Source organism: Nothoprocta perdicaria, unplaced genomic scaffold (genome assembly GCF_003342845.1).
Source record: "Nothoprocta perdicaria isolate Ctin4 unplaced genomic scaffold, notPer1 scaffold_141, whole genome shotgun sequence".
In the NCBI taxonomy this organism is placed as follows: Eukaryota; Metazoa; Chordata; class Aves; order Tinamiformes; family Tinamidae; genus Nothoprocta; species Nothoprocta perdicaria.
The window spans coordinates 1,448,136-1,470,302 of record NW_020454550.1 but is presented as its reverse complement, the minus strand read 5'-3'; the positions used below and the strand labels follow the sequence as shown (position 1 = coordinate 1,470,302).

General features: G+C 43.1%; 2 protein-coding genes across 6 annotated transcripts in view; both read right to left on the bottom strand.

Moving 5' to 3' along the window:
- LOC112943160 (glutathione S-transferase 3-like) overlaps positions 1-116 on the bottom strand; it is a 7,028-nt gene extending 6,912 nt beyond the window's left edge. Inside the window, exon 1 of the mRNA XM_026034294.1 lies at positions 91-116. The gene's annotated coding sequence lies outside the window, so the exon portion shown is untranslated. The remainder of the gene's footprint in view (positions 1-90) is intronic.
- Positions 117-1,798: 1,682 nt separating this feature from the next.
- On the bottom strand, positions 1,799-22,142 carry ICK (intestinal cell kinase). 5 transcript variants are annotated; one of them, XM_026034287.1, is made up of 14 exons: positions 22,080-22,142; positions 17,312-17,491; positions 15,399-15,453; positions 14,339-14,460; positions 12,758-12,837; positions 11,852-11,984; positions 11,189-11,360; positions 10,488-10,655; positions 9,215-9,514; positions 8,026-8,216; positions 7,253-7,404; positions 6,185-6,313; positions 4,996-5,109; positions 1,799-4,475 (listed from the first exon to the last, which is right to left on the bottom strand). In XM_026034287.1, exons 2-14 carry the CDS (start codon positions 17,410-17,412, stop codon positions 4,321-4,323), a joined length of 1,872 nt encoding a protein of 623 aa, XP_025890072.1. In that variant the 5' UTR covers positions 17,413-17,491; positions 22,080-22,142; the 3' UTR covers positions 1,799-4,320. The 5 variants fall into 5 exon arrangements, with proteins under 5 accessions (XP_025890072.1, XP_025890071.1, XP_025890074.1 ...); XM_026034286.1 differs by lacking the exon at positions 22,080-22,142 and adding an exon at positions 20,447-20,479 and having other exon boundaries at positions 17,312-17,565; XM_026034289.1 differs by lacking the exon at positions 22,080-22,142 and adding an exon at positions 20,447-20,472.
- Positions 22,143-22,167: the final 25 nt, after the last annotated feature.

Below are 22,167 nucleotides of genomic sequence, written 5' to 3'. Positions count from 1 at the left end.
ACACCGAGCCGAGCCGAGCGGGCCAAGCCAAACCGGGCCGAGCCGAACCGGGCCAAGCCGAGCCGAACCGGGCCGAGCACGCGCACCCACCTGCTGCGCCGAAAGGAGTCAGAGCGCCGCCACGCCCCCATATCCACAGGCAGTGATGAGACGGGCAACGGCCAATAGGGAGCCTCAATTTTGCATGTTCCGCAACGGCTTCTTGGGAGGAAAAATARCTTAAAAAATTGCCAATATTTTTCATGTTCTTGACACCGTTTCGAACGGCCATGCTTGTTGGGCAGAACAAGGAAACTCCATCCTGAATACCGTGCAGTTTCTGCGCCTGCAGAGTGTCACCCTAACCCTGCGGACAAGGATCCATTAGACCTTTATATMAAGCGGCTGCGCGAGGCAGCTCTGGATGTGAGGGCGATCTGGCTGCGACATCTGTCACCCCATTGATCGCCAGGGTTGATTCGGCTGATCTGGCTGGCTAGGCGGGTGTCCCCTTCCTCCCTCACCGCTCCATGTGCGTCCCTCCCGAAGCTGCGCGCTCGGTCGAAGAGGACGACCTTCCCCGATAGCGACGTACCGTTCATCGGTCAAGGGTATACGGTAGCTGCGCTCCCCTGCTAGAACCTCCAAACAAGCTCAAGGTCCATTTGTAGGAGAACGTAGGGTAGTCAAGCTTCCAAGACTGCAGACACATCCAAGTGAGGCGCTGCACGTGGCAGTCTGCCATTCTTTTTCTGCACCGCCCCTCTGCTTTTATTCRGGAACTGACAGCGTCTCACAGAGTTCCTTTGTCGTTTTACTTCTTGTGGTGGGGCGGAGGGGCCTGTAGCAGATCCTGGTTAATCTTGTTTAACCTCCTTCCAGTCACTGCCGCTCTCCCTCACTTTATCACTTCTCCCACCGGCAAATTCCACTTTATCACTTCTCCCACTGGCAAACTCCTGAACTCTCCCCCTACAACGACACTTATAATTGAGAACACTTTCTTTTTCACTGTATTTGTTTCAGAAAGTATTCCTCTCACTTTAACTGCTAATTCTTTCCTTGAGCAATTATTTTCAAGGCTGCTTAATCAGATAGTAACAGGATGTGCGGGTTTCCAGTAGTCTTCAGCTCCCACTGCCTTCAAAGGAGGGGAGAAGGTGGAGAAGTGACATCTTGCAAGGCATTATGGAGTTAGGTCCTTCTTCCAAGATGTTACACGTCTTTCATTCAGTGTTTCTCCGAGTTTCAGGGAGTACCAAGACATACCACACATCTGAAAAAGCACCAAGTGTGTGTACATGTATTTAAGAACCAAACTATAGTGCTATTCTTAAAACACAAATCAAAGTTCAACTACAATCAGTATTTCTTCAAGAGTAACTTTATTCTGGGCAGGAGACTTGACACAGAAGTATTGAAACCAACATTTATAACATTTTTGAACAAAAACACTGAATAAACAACAACTGTTATTTAAGATCTTGTTTTGCCATGACAATTTCACTCTCTTTCCACATAAGCTCAGAGATTTCTTTCAATAAATATTCTATCTGTTTTACAGATGACCCTTTTCACATCAATACCCTTAACTGGATATAGAAATACCATGGACATGAGGGTTTTTTTTTTTTTTTTTTTGGCTAATATCATGGCACTTATACAAGACTTTTAAGAAAACCTGGGTTTATAGAGGTGCACGAGTCCCCTTATCAGGTTCCTTCATTTCCAAGTCATTATTAAATGCTATGCATAAGCCTGAGAAAATGTAAACAACAGATCTCTAAAAAAAACAGCATAAAGATACTGCTGAATTTCAAGACAAAGTAGTGCATTACATACGACAAATTCTCATTTGCTTTTTCTGCCAGATTTCAGTACAATAAAAAGACTAATGCCTTTTCCACCTATATTGCACACTGAGAAAGCACATTAAAATATGCAGGCAAGGTAGCCCCTCGTCAAACAGAACTTTCTCCAATTTCATCAGGAATTTGCCTGAGCAGGAAGAGCACAGAGTGTTGTTACTAATTGTCATTACACTTCCTACGCCACAGTTTTCCCTTCCCAAACTGAAGTTAAAWCCATTCCAATTCCAAAATAAAGGGTTTAATTTGAGAAAAAAAGATATAACAAATGACTTCACTATAAAAAAAAGGAAAACTTATTGCTGAACTAACCCCAAAGCTCAGTGCTCTATGCAAGGAAATTGTTAGGGGTGCTGAAGGTTCAGGAAGTTCAGGTCAGGCCCAGATTCATCCTCTAGCCCCTTTAATGATGGGAACTATTCCACATATTCAGCAGAAATAAGGGAGAAAATATGAAAAACATYGCAGAACTACCAGGTGCCTGCAGAGCTCTCTGTAGTAAGCTCGCTCAGGCCGGCCCAGCAGAGAGCTCAGGACAAACAGGCTGGCTGGTGTCTGCAGGATGGGCCCCTGGAACACAGCCTTAGGACTTGACTCCCACTAATGGAAATGGGAGGCAAGTGCATGAAACAGACTGCCCTAAATAGGCAGTGACAGCGACAGGGCTTTTCTCCCTTCAGAGCAATTCTCCAGTGAGGAAATAGGTTCAATGATATCTAAATATTTATTGTGACCAGGAGAAAAAAAACTAACACAAACATATACCTTTTCCCTTTCTGCTTGCCCAGATACCTCACGAGTGGGTGCTTGAGGAATCAGTGTCGCTGATTTCAGCTCTGCAGCAGCATCACTGCCTTGSAGGCAGCTACGTGGAGCCCGCAATCAGTATTTGCTATGAACGGGTACCTGGGGAAGGGGGACACCCCACATCCCACATCCTGGCGCACATGGGTCCTACACGGCCGCTCCTTCTGCTCCCATGTTGAGGAGCTGCCCGTCCTGCCACACGGGCAACCTGCTCCCCGCCTCCCCCCAGTGCCCACTGCCTGGGCCTGGGAAAGCTCTGGGGCTGCCATTTAAATGGACCTCTGCCCCACAGCTGAATCCTCCCAGCTGCGGGGCCATCTCCCCAAGTCTATGACCTACTAATTCCTCTGCTCTTTCAGACCCAGTTACCTTCTTCCCCCTTCAAAGAACTGTATTGGCATCTGTAAAATCAATCAAGTTCAATTTTAGAATGGTTTTAGTTAAGACCAGAGGGTAAGCTCACTTTTCCAGTAGAAAAATGGGGCCTAATTTATGGAAAATCGCACACTCATCCATGGCAAGTGAAGTATCAAGGTGAAAAAACTTCCACTTACTCATTTGTAGCAGCAGGGGGTGGGAATGGGGGAATAGYGTCAAAAATTAGTCAACTGCACAGGTACTGTTTTCTTAAACTCTGCTGCTGGTTATCACTACTACTCTGCGAAACCAGCTTTGTCATAGTCAATACTGTCTTAAATAGGTCTTCAGATCCTACGGTCCCTACTGCAGGAGAAAAAAACAAAAACCAACAGAATCTGCTTTTCTCCTTTAGAAATCAACAGGAACKCTTGAAATAAAATTCAAAGAAGAGGATCCACATTCTATTTCATAGTGAACTAGGCCAAGAAGTGACTTGGAAGCAGGACAAATAAAGACACTATGTCAGAGAACAGATCTACTGAATACCCGTCACCAAACAGAAGATGCCCCCACATTTTGCTTCTTGGCAAAAGCAAAGCACAGTCTGAAGCAGCCAACCGAACAGTCCAGTCTGTTCCTGCTGCTCCTCCAGGCCAAATTCCCATTAACCCTCAATGSGAAGTGAGAAGGGGGCTGCAAAGCCAGACTGCAGCCCAACAAAAGCCTTGTAAAGGCAAAAATAAATCCACCCAAAAGTCTCCTGTGGATTTGGGACTTTCAGCAACCTCCCACAGGCTGCAAAGGGCAGCACTCGTGGGAAGCAAATGAGTGGATGGCAACAGCAAGGTGGCAGCAGGACGGGGCTGGAACCACTTCCGTAAGGCCCCACGGAGCGCCCGGTCCCCAGGAAGGGTCTCGGGAAGCCCCTTCCCTGGCGCTGCTTCCACTGCAGTGTTGCACCCCCTTGCCTTCCTTCTACTACCACTTCCATAAAAAAATCCAATAAAGGAAAAAAGTTAAAATTTAAAAAAGCTCATTATAAAAGTTTATCATATAAAAATGGCAACTCCCCTAAACCATATATACAAAATGTATCCGATTTATGAAAATAATTGGACCCAATTATATAATAAATTTTATACAAAAAGGTACAAGACTGTAGTCAAATTAATACAAATAAAAGTAAAAAACTTCCGCATGTCTCACTCAGAGCATCTGTTTCTTTTAAATTTACAGGTTTGCGAAATGGGATCAATTTGTGTCCTGTTGGTCCCCAGCTCCCGGGAATCCTGCACCGCTCCGTAGGTCACCGGTGAGCACCATACTTGGAGGACCAGTCAATACGGCCGTGGATGGGCTGGGCGGGTGGTGGCAGGGGCATTAACCTTGGCGTGCTTCTCGAGGGTGAATTAAATGGTGGTCGTCCAAGATGGGGCCCTATTGACTTCAAAGAAGCATAATCTACAAGACAAAAGAAGATATCAGGGTATAAAAGGTTCAGAAAGGATCCATCTACCTTAAAAAATAACTAGATGCAGGGCTACAACCTCATTTCTTCATGGAAGAAGGTTCTTTTTGAATAGAATTTGCTGATGGGAAACAACAGTGGATACAGCCTCTAAACCTTCTAAGTGACAACAGACAAATTTCTGTGCATCCTTCTGCAGCTGCTGTGGTTTGTGTGCCACACTCACAGCAGCCTCTAGGTCCCATTCAGTCACACTCATCAGGTAACACCTGTGCGTAAACCTACATAATTCATTTATCAAAGCAAAACTAAGCCTCCCCCTTCTCCGTAGCATTCTGACAGGTCATGATGGGCAGTCCTAGTCACTTCAATACTTACAGAGAATGTCAAACACAGGGCGGGTGTGTGTGTGTCTGTATCGGTGTATATATACGTAACAGTAGGTTAGTGCCACGTATGTACMTTGTTAGAGATATGAGGAAGAGCCCAAGATGACGTTAGCGTGATACTTACTTGAAGATGGATCCACAATTGGTGCCAACTGAACCCTCTGYCCAGCAGAGCCTACTTCCTTCTTCAGAAACGAAGGGATGTAGCCACTAGTGAGAGCACTCGATCCTACAGGCCCTGAGAGAAACAGCAAGGAAGGAGGTCAGCACAAGGGCCCCCTCACACTGGGTACCAAAGCCTGTCACAGCTCCACTGACAGCAGCTGACAACAGTGGGCACTGCTGGCTCACACTCGAGACCCAGGCAGACTGTACACGACACAGACAGAACTCTGCTGCAGTCGGTAGAAATCTGGTGATCCCCCAAGTGTGTGTGCAGGAGCCTGGCACCTCAGACTACTGTAAAGATTAATGGAAAACAGGTACAAACCCCACTTCTGGAGGGTAATTTCTATTTCTCCATGACATCCTAGCGTTTGAAATATGTGAGCACCTTTTTTCTTTCCCCTAAGATTTCCTAGAACTTTCAAGATTTGGCATTTTGCTGGAATTTTTTGGTCTGACTTCCAGGAGCTGGGCTCTGTGAGTACAGTCAGTCATTTCTGGTGTCTAAGCCGGATGCAGTGGGCCTGGGACTCTGGACAAAGCTCTTACCAAAGCCAGAACCTATTTAGTTCAATTAACAGGGATTGAATACTTGAAATGCAAGTGAAAAAACAGCTTTGTTTTTTCTGCTTGATTTTTTAAAGCTACAGCTCTTCCCCTGCTTTAAASAGTAACTAATTTAAATTCATCTGATGACAGATTCTATTTATTTTTCAAACAACAGGAGGAATGTACACAACTAGTTTGGTTCCTTTTCAATCCAGACCATCTTTCCCTTTTGTGACAGTAATTTAAGCAGCAGTTAGATTATAAAGAATTTGTAAGTCACGTTTTCAGGTTTCCAAGAACTGACAAAGAAAATCAAGGGTTAGTGGAAGTATTTCAAGTTGAACAAACTTAACCTGGCCTGGCTATCCTTCTATGCACATGGTACCTCAGATTTTTTGGAAGAATAAATGACTGTGTATCAGCTTAAGCTAACATCTGAGTCCAAGGAACACTGCTCTTTACTGGTTTTGATGGACAGAACAGGAGAGTAGCAAATATGGTTGAAAACGAGGATGTCAGAAATAGGTGATCCAAAATAATTAATTCTGGCTGGAATTAGAAATAATTAGCTTTTCTCAGTGTTTAGCACAGCTTCTTACCTGAATTCATCCTGTTGATACTTCCTCCCAAAGCTGAAGCTTTCCCAGGCAAACAAGAACTAGGCCACGGATTAGATGGAACAGACTCTTTGCTTGAAGTGGAAACTATGCTATTCCTTGTGCTTATTCCTATTGGGAAAAAATGAAGGCATTTATCATCTGAAATCAGCTGTTATACAAGGCTTGCACACGTTCAATCTGAAGCATCATCTTAAAGTGGCTGTTCACCAGGGTCAACTTAATTAAGCAAATCCACGGCCTCTACATGACTGCCTATTCTGGTGTACACAGCACTGTGTGCCAGGCCTTGCTCCTGCAAGGACACTAGTGCCAGGAGCTCCCCTGGCCTCCAGAGYTCTATATTATCAGCAGGCTCCAGAAGGGCCAACACGGGCTTTACAAACAGGCATCAGGAAAGAGGATACATCCGTAGACCGCTCAACTTCAATACAGGGAGCTAYGCTCCCTGCTCCTGCACTAGCTCCTGCCCCAGCGCTGGTGTCGGCAGAGCAGAGCATAACAGCAGGACAGGCCTGTGATGCCTCTACACAGAGCTTGATTCGGTTCAGCTCCAAGCCACAGCAAAGTCTTTCCACTAGCTGTAATGGAGCATTTGCTGTTCATGGTATTACATGTTCCTGGGGGAAACGGAGGACATTTGCATCCTTTTCCAGTGCAGAAAAATCAGTCCTTCTCCAGGAAGCAGGGAGTAACTTGGCTCATTAATAGACATTTTCTAACACACTTAAAACCAGAGTAGATAGGCTATGTAGCAGGTAAAAATCWGGCAGAAGGAGGACATGCCAACAATCCTATCTTTTACTTGTAAACAGCATTTACCTCKGTTTCYAGTCTKCTAAAGTGCACTTTGTATTACGGCCACTCACTGGCCTAACACTGTATTATGGCCTTCACTGGCCTACGACTAACAGAAAGGGTTTTGCTTCCATCCTTCTCCTTACACAGTAATCCTCCTCTACAAGCTCAAAGGACAAAACTCAATGCACTAATGACCGGTCATGGTATTTGAATGAAAGGGAGAAAAAGAAATGAATATTTTTTACTAACCAGGTAGATACCTAGCATGCCTCAAGTAGTGCTGCTTTGCTGCAGAAACTCGCAGGGTGGGAGTGTCCTGCCTGGGGAAGGCAGCATGCGAGGGCGCGCTCTTGCCAGAACCTGCAGCATCCGAGGGCTTCAGGTCCAAAATGCTTTCAAATCTATAACCCAAAAATTGCTACGCTTAGTCCAACACTTATAGCACATGTTTATCCACAGCCGGCCTTCTCTCCTCCATCCCATCTCCAGGAATCATTTCCTCATATTGTGTTTGCTATAGCATAAACACACAGACAACAGGAAATATTTTCAGCACTGAAGCCACTGAAGTGCTCCTGAAAGTGAGATTTGAGCCTCTAGCCCCTTTGTAATTTGCTTTGTTATCTACTATGATCCAGTGAAAGTTCAGCTAGTCTCATCAAAACAGTTTAAATGCGTGAAATGTTAAAAAACGGTTCACAYATGAAGCAGAAAATACCCAATCAGGAATTAATTTGAGAACCCTTATGCTTGGGAAGTATAATTTTCAGAGAGAGAAAAGTGGATATGTAACTGTATAGGAAGACACTTACTCTATGGAACAATATGTAGCTATTGCAGCAGGGGGAAAGCAACAAAACTACAAAGGCAAAGCAGAGGAGAGAAAAGCTCTGTCCTTTACTAGGCTTGATACCTTTTGCTAGACATGCGGAGACCATGAAGCGCAAAAACTATGAAAAAAAGAGGTGAAGATTAAAGAAAAGACACCGACCAGCACGCTAATGTAAGAAAAACAAACCTACCTAAAAAGAGTTTCATCACTCTGCCTCTTCTTATTCTTCAGGTCAGCTCTCGAGAGGGAAGAGCCAAAATCAAGATCTTCCAAGTCATCCCAGGCTTCCGAACTCTTCACTGTTCTAGCCAGATGCCCCCATCTTCGCCTGGCTTTAGGCTGGAGCTCGCTGTTTATGTTTTCAGCCCCAACAGGTATTTTCTGTGATAATGATTAAAAAGAAACAAATCCACACACTTACACCACAGACATAAGGAGTAAAGAAAAGACTTCTTTATCTCAAAAAGCGTGATAGACGTAACAGAAACCCAACCTTTGATTTAACATGTGAAGAGCACAATGTCTAGCCCGATGACTAGAATCTTTCACATTTCATCCTATTTTGAAGCAGACTGCACCAACAGAAGAGTAAGTTTCTTATGTCTCACTTCCAATTCTATTTGTCTTTCACTATACAACCTTCAAAAAATAACCGCAGACTTGATCCTTTTCCTTGGCCCACCTTGTGAGAACAAACCTGCAGGCACGTGCATGTTTCTACAGGCCTGAGTCACAGGCATTTTTAACTATGTTGTTTTCCTACAGGACATTGCAGGTGTAAATTCAGGTCCTTTTAGCATCTGTACTTTTCAACTCGGTGCAATTTGGTATAAACCCAGCATCCACCCTACTTGAAATGTGTCTCTTAGCAGAAGCATTCACACTATGTATTTTGTTTATCTGTCTCAGCAATCCAGTCTCCTTGAATAGTCAACAGAAATATTAAGTTYTTATGCCAAAGGAATAATCTGCTCTCCACTGCTTGTAGAAGAGCCCAAAGAGACTAGTCTTCTTAGTTAAGCATTTACATTAGATGTTTTAATGGACTAAGGGAATAGCACACACATTTCAAAACTACTTGGCCTAATACTCTCTCCCTGGAATYAATCTCACTACGATTCTGTCCGCTGAGCATCATTCTTCTCATATAAAATTACTGTCGCTCTTTAAGTGACACAAAAGAATAAAATGGCTTTGAAATGAGAAGTTTTCTTGCTTTATAGCAATCAGACTGAGATCTCAAGAGAATAATTTCCAGTTTATAGCTATTTGTTATTCCCATTTCCTGCCTATTTAGTAAAGCACATGGAATTATGCAACAGGAAAGAGACGAAGCAAGAATACTAGCTGGAGTAACCTTGTGCTAAACGGGCCTTTACCTGCGCAGGGACCTTATTGTGAATTGCAGGCAGCAGCACCTGGCTAGACTTGTCCTCCCGCAGCTGGCTGCTGGGCTCGGCTCCGCAAGGCTCTGCCTTGTACAGACACATGCCCTGCTGAGCAGGCTGGCTTTGCTGGAACGGCCTCGACGAAACCCGTGCGTGGGGTTTTGGAGGGGGCTGTGCTGGGGGCACAGGCTTAATATGATGCAGAGCTGATTTATCATGCAGTTCCTTCTGTTTTCCCAGGTCCTGAACGCCCAGGGAATGCCCAACTTGGAAGTATGGGTATCGCAGTGCCTAAAACGAAATGAGGACATGCGGATTTCAACTTAGGAAACTAAAATTTCTATCTTACCCCAGCCTTAAGTAGCAGTGTGATGCAATTTTCCATTTTCAAGGACAGGAAGCAGAGAAAACACAGAGTCTACTGAGCCTAAACTCAGAATTAGTCAATAGTGCAGTAGCTTCAGAATTGACTCAGAATTAGTCAACAGTGCAGTAATAGTATAAAATTCCCAATAGATGCCAAGTTATTAAGATGCCTTGCTGACTTACAGAAGAGGAGAAAGTTCCCAGAATTTAAAAAAAAAAAAAAAAAAAAAACCACCAAAAAAAAAACCTTAACTACAGGTTTGCAACAACTAAAGACACACTTCCCTGCGAGATGGGTGAGCGAGGCACGTATATAAACTACGTGCATGTGTCATGCTGGCACCAGCAATAGAGACCGGGATGGCCCTAGAGATCCCGTCTCTTCCATTCTCCAGGCCCGACAGAGTGTGAAATAAAGTAAACATTCCCTATGAAAACTGGACTCTCCTTTTGGAAGGCAAGTCGGTTAAAATATTTGTCCTGTTTCACTAGTAATTAAGGCAATTAATTTTTGCCTACCTTGCTGCTGCAGCTGTACTCATTTTACTTTCCCAAAGAGTTTTCATTGTAAGAAGTCTCTAAAGGCTCATGATTCATTTCTATTCTTGGAGTTTATTGCATAACAGAGTAAATACTGTTTACTAATGGCTCTTAATACTGAATTCTTAATACTGAATTAAGAATTACACACCCTACAGCCATGCCTTTGGTCACTGAGTACACACCCCAAACACTTAGACTGCAGGCAATGGGTTGATTATCACCCCTTAATTACTCCCCTTACCTTGAAAAGGGTTCTTGGCTTCTGCTGCTTTCCCAAATCAGCACCTTCCCCTAAACAACTTGGCAAAAGGGACAGTCATATGCAGAAAAGAGGGAAAAAAAAAAGTCTCCAAACCTGACTAGCTGTTGGCCGTTTTTTGGGGTCCCACTGCAGCATGTCTCTCATGAGCTGCACTGCTTCACTGCTGGCATTGGGTATGAGGGTTTTTAGGTTGTTAGGTACACACTGAGGCCAGCGAAAACTCATGGAGGACGCAAGTTGGTAGCCCTCAGGCCAGTCATTCTGGAAGAAAGAGATTCTTGATGACAAAGCTCACATGTGAAGTATCCCAGCTCCCAAATACATCACTRCATTATTTTCCTACTAGCAGCAGATTTTTTTCCAGCTGTCCCAGGTTGTTTTACGGATTTCACTGAACCTCCCATCTCTTGTGGGAGATAACAGTCTTGCTTCATATGTAATCAAGTCAAAGTCACAAATGATACCAGGAGAAGGGTCTTATGCTTCTGATTTCTTGCCCCTTAAAACAGAAATTAATGTTCAAGAGCAAAATGAAATTTCACTCTCAAAGTCACACACTAATTACTTTTTTTTCTATTGTTCAGACAAATATTTCTCTTCTCCTCCTCTTTCAGTTTTTAAAGCATAACTATATTATGCTTATTTTGCTGAAAAATAACTTTCAGTATTTTTTATCAGACCTGAGATCAATGCCATACAGTAACAATAAGTGGGAAAATTGATAACCCAAGTGCCATGCTGCATTGCAGAATGGCCCTGCTGTGATTTCTGTGTGGAATGAGCACTGCAGCTACCTTCTTTGGAGTCCCCAAGACTTGGCAAATCTTGAATATAGTATCAATTTCACTGGCACCTGGGAAGAGAGGCCTCAGTGTGTACACTTCTGCCATTATACAACCAACAGCCCAGATATCTATTGGCGAACTATAGCTGGTAGATCTCAGCAGGACTTCAGGAGCCCTGTACCTGTGAGACAAAACAAAAAGCACAAAACGAAACATTAGACAAACCCAACAATCAACACAATTCAAACAAAGTCCCCTTATATTTGAAAACCACTCAAAACTCCATTCTTTGCTAAAGCAAATAMTCAAATATTCTTTATGATGCTCTTACCTTCCCCTCCCCAAAAGGTAACATGTTTAAGAAATTGAAAAATAAATAATTTAAAAACACTATATAAACTCTTGTAAACTTTCTTATGAGAGAGCAAACATGCAACATTTCCAGTCTGCCCCATCTGCCTTGTCAAGGCCCCTCTTTGTTCCTATGCTGCTGTCATTTGCAATCTGTCTTGCACTACCTGAAGCTTTTCAAAGTAGCTGAGTTTAAATAAAGGTCTCATAAAGTGACGTCAAGAGGGGTGATATGTTCAACACATTGAACACATCACTTCTTCTAAGACATGAYGGCAAGACATGCAATTTAATACTATGTAGGTGAATGCCTGCACTTACCATCTTGTGGATACGTAATCTGTGTAAGGAGGTCGAGAGCGGATTTCTCGGGCTAAGCCAAAGTCTGCTATTTTCACAAGTTCCGGCCCCATGCAAAGGAGGTTTTCAGGTTTCAAGTCTCTGTGAAAGAAGCCTAAAATTCAAATGAAATATTGATGTGCATCATAACATCACATGCAGCTGCAGACTTAAGTTTGTCAGGCCAAAGAACAGTACACACAAGTTTCTATTTTATAACAATTCAGAGCATTTGGTCAGGAAGCTTTCTTTCAAGTGATGCTTCCTCAAAGAAAAGTTAAATTTACACCATTTTAATACTAGTTTTATTCTAATTGTGTTGGAAACTGCACAGTGAATAAAAAAAAAAATCAGAGTTCTTTTAAGCAAAATAAAAATAAATATAAATTAAGTAGGGTTTTTTTTCCACTTTAAAGCTTTCTTTCTTTAACCAGCTGGAATGTAACAAAAGCTGGTTATCACTCAAATGTACTGTTTTAAGTATATCTTAAAAAGAATGTGCAGTTTAAACATATATCTGTATGTACCTCATAGGGAAAGAGAACAAGGTATTCTTCATTCCTAATCTCTGGGGTTACCTACGACAATCAAGAAACGTGACCATTAATATCAGGCAAGTTTTAGAAAAAGGCCAGCACCTGGTGGAAATCTGCTGAGCAGGAACTAAGGAAGTTTTCTAACTAAAATATCAGTCAGCTAAAAAAAGAGACACTTACTCTCCAAACACCTACATGGTATTTTCTCTAATTTGTATCTCTAATGTCCTACCGTTCTTTTGATTTCTCCCTTTAACAGGGGTGTTAAAGCTCTCATTAATGCATTGATTTAAAAACTCAGATAGATATTACCTCACTCAAATGAAAAACATTTACAGATAAAGTAGCTTACCATGCTTGTGGATAAATGCAAGTCCTTGCAGGATCTGATACATAATATTCCTAACTGTAGATTCTGGAAACAGTTTGTTTCTACAGAAAAAAAAAAAAAAAAAAAGGAAGAAGATGTTAACAGTTAATGATTAAGTTAACACATCAGTTTACGCAAGCTCACGAACCAAATATTAAAGCTAACAATGAAAATAAAATAGAGATATACATTTTTATGTGCTCTGATATAGTTTGTTTCTCCAGGAAAACTTAAGTAGTTGGTAGAACTGCCATATTATGTTATATTACACTATGGGGGACAGTGATTTAAGGGAAAAAAAAAAAAACAAAAAAAACCACACACACACCCCACTAAGAAAACTAGTGAAACTGACCCAACTTTAAAATGAAACCGGCATCAGGCACTTCAAGATAACACGGGTTCTTGTTAATTCTGGTACAGTTTCAACTGTGCATTTCTTCCTTTCTTCGGAAGACACTTTACTTGACTTTCCCATGTTAGTATTTACCAGCTCTTTCCTCTTCTGTTTTCTGAGAAACAATCACCCTTGCCCTCAGTGACAAGAGCCTCTTCTTAAAATACTTAGACAAGATCAGTGACAGCAGGAGCTTTTATGACAGCCTCTTTTTCTGGGTTAAATCATCCTGTACCAGATGCCTCGGCACATTCCAGAATACAGCAGAGAGGATTTGGGGGAGATCAGTGGCAATTTTAATCAGAAAGAGCCTAACAGAGAATGAAGGAGGCTTGAGTCTTCTTCAATTTCCTGAACTTGATTCCTCTCAAAAAAACATAATCACCACATACTTTACAAGTGAGATCAGACACTCRAGTCAGATTTTTGTACTTGCTGCTTGTTTTTCAAGCGACAGCAGAAAAAGAGCAGAGTTTCCTCTCAGTCCCTTCCAACAAGAGATTTTAACCACGGCTTAAATCGCGTTTTTAAAGGCTTAACTTACAGAGTGAGTAATTAGTTTAAATTATCTAAACTGCAACAAATGTTAATAAATAAATAAAACAGAGGATACTTTTACAGGCATTTGCCTTTTTAATTTTCAGAAGGAAGCAGAATGTACCAAACACTTCCAAGAAATTTTGTGATATATCTTTAATTGGCTGAAAATAAACTGAAAATTTCTTAAATTCATCATTTCATAATATCAACAATTGGTGCATGCAAAATTCAGCAAAACTTGAAGGCAACGCTACAAGAACAAGTTGTGCCACTGCCTCTCGTTGAAAAAGGAGTGGTGGTTTGATCACTTATGTGGAAATGGAAAGGTCCAAGTTGAACACTTCCAGGCCTGAGCGTGCTACAGCCCACAGCTCCTAACTCTCCTCGCCCACCTGGCAGGCTAAGCTGAGAAGAGACAGTGGAAGCTTTTTCCCAGCATGTTATTAGCATGGAAGTGGCAAAGATAAGCTCAAAGGAGACAGCCTCTTACTGTAACACACAGCTTCAAATTACGGTGAACTTAGCCTAAACTGATGACAAAGTCCTCTGAGAAGTAACAGGTATACTAAAAAAAGGAGGATGAGTACATTAAACAAGTATTCTTTATGGATGATGCTCTTACATACCTTTCTTTCATCAACTGATAMAGGTTTTCTTTCATGTATTCAAACACAAAATAGAGATGATCATTTTCCCTGATTACTTCTTTTAGTTTTACTACGTTGGCATGGTTTAATTTCTTCAAAGACTAGAAACAGAATACAAACAGGATTTTAGAAAAGTATTTCTAAGAAAAAAATACTATTTCACTACTTCRGTAAAGAAGACTTGCCTTCAAAAACTATTTAATAATTTAAAAATCTCAGCTCTGAAAATAAAGAACAGATTTTCAAATATTAGCACTTGTAAGTACAGAAGATACCTAAAATGCACTGACAGTCATTCAAAGGCCAAGTTTCTGGCACGGTAGCAGCCAACACAGCAATTGCACTCTCCCCTCATACAGCTTCCCTCTTGTACTCGCACTGCTGACAGTCAAGTCAGATTTAGGACAAAACACAGCCCTGGAAATTCTCCCTCAGCTCCTCATTCCCCCCTCTTTATAGGCTTTCAGTGCGTTTTTCACTTCTACTCATTCTTGCTGTAGCAATGCCATAAAAATACATGACACTGGAAGAGAAGTGACCTGAGCTTTCTGCGCCTGTTTAAGACAGTAATATCAAGGATTGGAAATTACAGGAGATCTTTAAAAGACAAAATTAGAACTTTGTGGTGGCAGGATTTCATCCAAATGCACCTCCAAAAATGATACAGAAAAACACATGAATATACCAGGAATACCACTAAGCAAAGGGCATAAAAATACTCGTGCTAAAAAGCACACCCAAAGCAGCTCCAGGCTTTGCAGCAGGAAAGCCACATTTTGCAGTGTACCAGGAGAAGATAGTCTCTCAATATCTACTGTAAGGAGGAATCATCTCTATAACCACGTGAGGTTTTTTTGTTTTTTGTTTTTTTAATACAACACCAGAACAGCATCCAATTCAAATGCAAAGCCAGGAAAGAGAAGTACTACAGACATATTTCACAGCTCATGTTGGGAGGACTTCTTAACACATGGGGTAAAAACTAAACTAGAAAATCCCTCTCTGTATTTCCAAGTCAACCACTGAATGCAACAAGTACCTTAACCTCTCGAAGATTCATGCATTCCTCCCAGGAGTAAAACTTTCTCTTCATTCTAAAATAGCAGAGAAAAACAGTAATAAACTGTCAACATCAGCTACAGTCCAAGATCCACAAGTCTTATTACAGCTTATTGATTCAATTTCACCATCTAAATATAAGGAGTTATGGCACTCCTCGTTTCAAAAAACCCTTCACATCTCTAGACATGCTGTGCTCTAGTAAAATTAAGAATTATTATTACACAGTCTTGTATTATTCTGATCATCTTGCAAAAAGGTCAGAACCTTTAACCAGCCATTACAAGCTATTTTTCATTCCAGTATGCAACCCCGTGCACTAGCGTCTAATCATAAAAACCGTGCAAGCTGTTACAAACAAATCAGATTACATCTTCAAACATATTTACAGAAGACCCAAGCCAAATGAAATCACTTTACATGGCCTCCAATTTCATCATATTCTTCCTGCACCCCTACTCCAGATCTTCACTTCTTTACAAAGACCTTCAATTCTTTGCAATTTTAACATCTTTCAGGAATGCATTTGCACTTCTTCATTGTGCAATACTCCCCACGTTTCTCACTCTGCTTTGCCAGTCGTACCTATTACAACAATCCTTTTTCAAAASTTGCTATTAATGAACACTGCTCTAACAGGAACAAACAGTTTGGTAGACACGGCATGTGGGGTTTTTTGGTCCTTTTTCCCCCCATCTTTATCCTAAGCCAGAATGCAACTATGAACATAGTATTTGTGTGTGAAGTGTGGACATATTTGTTCAAACTCGATTTATTTTGATAGCCCACATGCATCAGTTCTTTCACAAACAGTCTAGGCTTTAAGACAGAACCAGAGTTTGCGTACATATGCGCACACACACACACAAAAGGCATTGGTTAAATGTCCAGAAATACTTGAGCACCCACAGTCTGAATCTCAGTGGGAGCTGGACAATTTCTGAAGATCTGAGTCTTTGCCCATCTTTARTAAGAAATCAGTGCTATTTTTTATTACACAAATTTTCTGATTTGAAATCTCTTCCAGTTAAGTAGCTTAAGACTGACATTGCCTTTGATTTCACATAGGGCTTGGATTTTGTTTTATTTTGAAGTACCAGTGCTCTGCAACTGCTGTCTCATGCTTCCAGCCACCATGCCCCATTTGTTCTTAACAATGGACTGACGGTGAAATGTAAACTAAACAAGTATCATCTTCCACTGTACTGGCTTGTTCCAAAAGTACAAGTTTCTGTCATGATGTTTAAAAAAAAAAAAAAAAAAAAAAAAAAAGAGTCTCTTGTACAGTTTGGAACAAGCAAAACATCCTCAACACGGAGAATTTAGAGTGTTGCTGGAGCCAGCTATTGAGTGCACATACAAAACAATATTGTCCTGAACATCCTTTCAGCCATGTCCCCGGGTCACAGCTGGTATTTCAGGAAAGTGCCTGCAATATTTCGTGGCTGGCTGCCTCTTAGCACAAGGTCAAATTTGCCATTTATAAATTGAGGTCATTTCTGAAGGGGCAGAGATGAAATGAGAAAATTAAGTGGATTTCTCAGGGATTTTGAAAACAAATTTAACCTAAGTAGTATGTGTTAGACTATGAAGACATAGATAACAGACAATGAGATTCACTATGTTAACTGCTGCAGTACTGACATCAGATGGGAAATTACACCATGAAGAGACAGCAAAGGGGCTGTGCATTCCAAAACATCACTGCAAAACGCAGGATATAATATATAATAATGTCTGACCGCTTGTCTCATCTGAATGCTATTATGCCAAGCCTATACATCTCACCCTCTATCTTCTCTGCAGCTTTGGATTACAGAAGAAGTTCCCGTTGGAGTTGCTCTCCCCCCAACACGTACTAYAACCTCTCGAGCAGTAAATGAAGATACTTGCTTTTTAATAGCGATGAGCTCCCCGGATTCGATGCTTCTCCCCAGGAGGACAGAGCCGTAGGTGCCGTCACCGAGCTGCCTGATGGTCGTGTACCTGTTCATGGCGAGCAGAACGGGGCGGCCAGCGCATTTCAGGCCTCGCCGCTTCCTGCCTTTCGCCCCCGAGCGCAGCCAGTTCTGCCTGTGGCAGCAAAACACAGAGCGCTCAGGACAGTAAGAGCTGCAGAGATCACGTTTGCAAGACTTGGCCTTTGTCTGAAAGCACAGAACATAAACCATGGGATTGCTGTGCCCCTCTGAGAACTCGTCTACAGGCTCCATTCTCCTCCAAAAGATATTTTAAGTGTTTAAGCTATACACAAATATTTGTCCTTACTTCCTATTGGAAAGGGACAGCCTGCATATGAGTATAACCAGGTTCCTCACTTTCCCTCTCAGACCACAGGTGCTTTACAGGGCGCAGACAGACACCTCTGGCAGGCGATGTAGGTACTGGAAGCAGAAGATGAAATCTCTCAGCTTAGAAATTGTCTTAGCAGAAAAAAAAATGAAGCATTATACTAAGACAGCAGAGTATCTGCTCTAACCAAATTACGAACAATTCACCATCTCACAGATTACACTGCGATCAAGGTAAAACAAAACAATTCTTATGACTTTGAGGCTTCTGTGCCAAAGACATAGCCAGCCATATGTATTCCCTTAAGCAAAATCTCTACCTTACATATATAAAAATATTACACTTRTGCCACATAAAACAAGAACGTATTTCTGCACAGTAGTCCTAATGCTCTCTTTAGGAATAACAGGTCTATCACATTATCTATCAGGCCCTRTGTCCTGACACAGTTTGAATAACAGAATTCTAGACATAAAGCAAGAAAGTTCTTATTCACTCCAACTGCTGCTAATATTTCCAATGCTTTGCATTAGTTTTTTTTTACTCAGAATGAATGTAATCTATGTGGTATAAACTAATCACATACTCAGAATAAAGCAGAATTCCCCCTGATAGAAACCCATCAAGCACACTGTGTCATTAACTGAAGGCACTAGCAGTGCAAAACATTGCCAATATTCCTCTTTATCAGTTTGTTCAGCCTACCAGTCCCATTAATACTGATAATGGAAACAAATGAAATGCAGGAAACACGGTGTCAGAACACCATTTGTCTATTTTACAGATGTATGTATGAGAAAGAATCAGCAAGTTCCTCACATTTAACACCAGGAAGCATCCTCTAGCAGTATCTACTTCTTTCCACATGCTACAAAGAACCACAGCCAAGCATCTCAAATCAAGAGGCATAATCCTACCTTGTGCACCACTTGCCAAGGAGCACCCAGCCTGCCCATACGAATGGCACTTCATCAGGCTTTTCATCATCTGCCTCTTTTGGGCTAGTTTTCCAGTACAGAGCTACATACAGACGATCATCATATTCCAGGTAAAATGCTTGCTGAATTCTCCTTGGTCTTTGCACAAGGACCAGGCAGTAATTCTAAAGCTTGGGCTTCCATACCTTTAGTCACATCCTTATTGCAAATCTCAAATAACGATAAAACCAACAATAGTCTCCCAGCCCGCATAGTGTTTATTAATACCCAGATTATTTTATATAGTAACTTTGAATTGAAACAGATGGGGCTTGTGGATTTTTCAGCAAATACTCTGCCAATAAAAGTGTCTGGAGGCTGTAAACTGGGCAGATAAGAGGGCTCACGAGCACTCCCTTCAGAGCACTGAGCAGCTGTGGGCTCTTCCTATGCTGATAACCATGGCAAACCAAAACACACACAACACTGTTAGCACATGACATCGCTCCTCGTGGATAGATGTCATACCTGATGCCTCTTGACTAAAGATGTGAACATCTAATCCTGCCTGTTCCTCACCAGGGATACCTGCTGAGGCCTCCTGCTCCTTTGCCTGGCCACTGATTCACACAAACCCTGTAAATACTCTCCAAGATCCCTGCTCAGCTATCAAATGTGACTGAAATTCAAGTATTGCTGGGAGAGGATAAAAGGAAGGGAAAGAAACAGGAGAGGAAAATAATTTAAGTATTGACAAAAGATTTCAGAAGGAATGCATGTTAAAACTCACTCTAGGACGCACAGAATTTAAGAGGATTCCTGTAGAAGAACAAATCCACTCGTACAAAAATCCACTGGAAAAAAATTACTTTTTTTTTTTTTTTTTTTTTAAGAGGATTCCTGTAGAAGAACAAATCCACTCGTACAAAAATCCACTGGAAAAAAATTACTTTTTTTTTTTTTTTAAACTAACTCAGTATCATAAAGCTGAGCTTACCAGTTCAGCTGTTTTTTTAAAAAACAGTTTCCTTCACAACACTTATGCCTTGTCTTTATCATCTCCAGCTTCCTCACTCCGGTGAACTACTGGACTAACCCAACCCTTAATCCTGCAGAGTATGTTAGGTCAGTGGAGCAGCCCTCAAACCACTGCAAAGGGCRCCCGGCTCTGCAACAGGCAGCTTCACATGGCCACAGCCAACTGCACACTGTAAGAGTCACCGTCTGGCTTCCACGATGCAAATGCTAACTGAAACAACGTCTTGGAATGTAAGGAAAAGAAAAGGAAAGGAAAAAAAAAAAAAAAGAAGAAGAATAAAAAAATGCTTCATTTCCTAACATTGTAAAACTATTCCCCAAAGCCTCCTACCTCACCTGTAAACAATTTACCCCACACAACCCAGCTAGCAAGGCCCCTTTAAAAGCAGGTCTCTCTGTTATGGTACGGAGACCAAGTGCAACCCAGAACTATTTTCATCTCCTCATGCACATGGGAGGCCCCTCTGGTATGTGACGGGCTGAGAACTGAAAGCGAAACCAAGTCTTTCAGCGACAAACCTGGGGAGCACAAGCCGTGAACGGCCCCGGGGCGGTTGGGAGCGCGGGGCGGCCCCGGCCGCGGCTCCTGCCTGTGGGCGAAGGGCGGCAGGAGGCGAGCGGCGAGAGCGGCGCCCGCGCGGCGGCTCCGCGGGAAGGGGCCCCGGCTTCCCGGGCCGCCCGGTGCCGCGCGGGTTGTTCGCCCCAAGGGGCGCAAAGCGGGGAGCCCTCCGCGGCCCTCCGGGCCCTCGGCGAGGCCGGGCGGCCGCGCGGCGGCACCTACCGGCGTGTTGCCCTGCGGGAACGGCGCGTAACGGCTCCGGCGCAACGGCCGTAACGGCCGCGTAACGGCCGCGGCGCGGGCAGGCCGCTAGCCCGCCGCCATTCCCCGCYGCTTCCTCCTCCTCCTCACAGGCGGGGCGGAGCAGGGGACGGCGGCCCCTCCACACGGAATAAATAAATAATAATAATTAAAAAGAAAAACGAGGGCAGAAAAGAGCAGGTCGGGAAGCCGCGCGGCCTCTGCACCCTCCTCCCCGGCAGGGATTAGGGCTGAGCAGGATTTCACCGTCATTAAATAAATTAAAAAGAAATCCCCGCACAACAACTCGCCTCTCTCCCACCTCCATGAGGTACTGGAACAACCAAGCGGCAGGGGAATAGAGAAGCATCACTGTAAATTGTTAACTAGTGGCAAAAATGGTGTTTTTTATTTGGTTTTGTGTAGTTACCGTGTAGGGCTCCGCACCCCGGGTACATGGGCTGCTGCACCTCCCGGGTACTGCGGCTCTAGCACCAGCACCCACAGGCACTGAGGGAAAAGCAGCACAAATTCACCCCAAATAATTAATCGTGACATCCCAATGTCACGRCAATCCTCTGAGTCTTCGCTCTGCTTCACGCTTTCTTTTCATGCAGGTTTTAACGGTCACCAAACAATGTATTTCCCAAGGCTTTACAAGGCAGGGTGAGCGGGTTGTCTAATTCCAGAGCGTGCCACAGCTCCTCCCCGGGGCAATGCTTTACAACAGGAAAAACACACACGTATTTAAGACACACACTGATTCACAAAGGTCTGACACAGATGCATAAAGGTTTGGCATGTTGGGATTCCCTGGATGTAAACAGAAGCTGCTCTTGCAAATATTTACATTTTTTAATAAGCAAGTATAAAATTAAAAGTTTATTTCCCTACTACAGACAGGCATGCCCAATGCACAGTGAAAGTGGCTGGAGGGCATAGTGATCCCAAAGACAATTCTGCTGCAAGTCAACCCTGCAACACCTTGCGTGCGTGTACACTATGACATTTACAGCAGCGTTTTGCCCCGGTTGAAGGCAGAGCCTCTTCATTTCYGAAAGGGACAGGGGAATGGCCTAAYGCGGCCTTCACTGACTCCACACGAGACGCATCCAGCAGAATCACTCCTAATTCCCCTCTGTTCCCTGTTGCTTGCACCCTTCACCCCTAGCTGCGTGAGCCCAGCACAGGCGCTTTGCAGAGAGCCCTCTGGACCTGGTGACGCAGTTGTCCCTTCCCTCACGGCCAGCAGCTCAACTCCTCCTCTTGCTGCTAAAAATACTTAAGAACCATGGATGAAGGAAGGACAACATAAGAACTCCATATGTATATATACACTATAGTTCTGCCCTTCCCTCCAAAAATAAGATTGCAATTCAAATGAAAGAAAAACTTTCAGCCGATTTGGAAAGCCTTATAAGGTACACAGGTAGCATGCAACAACGCAACGAGGCTCCTGTGACTTTCCTGGCACTGTTACACGCAGCTGCAGCACTGGGCGCTCCTGGCCGTGTGCAGCTTTTCACTTAACTGCCCTGACAGCGCTGTCCGCTCGTACCCACACGGCAAACCCTAGCAGCAACACACTGCTAACGCAGGGCTTTGGGGTACTCACAAAGTCTAAATAAAGAGCCCCTAAACGCTAGTGCTGAGCGAGCAGGGGCGGTTCGAGGCKCCTGCACACACCATGGCCGTGCGAGCCG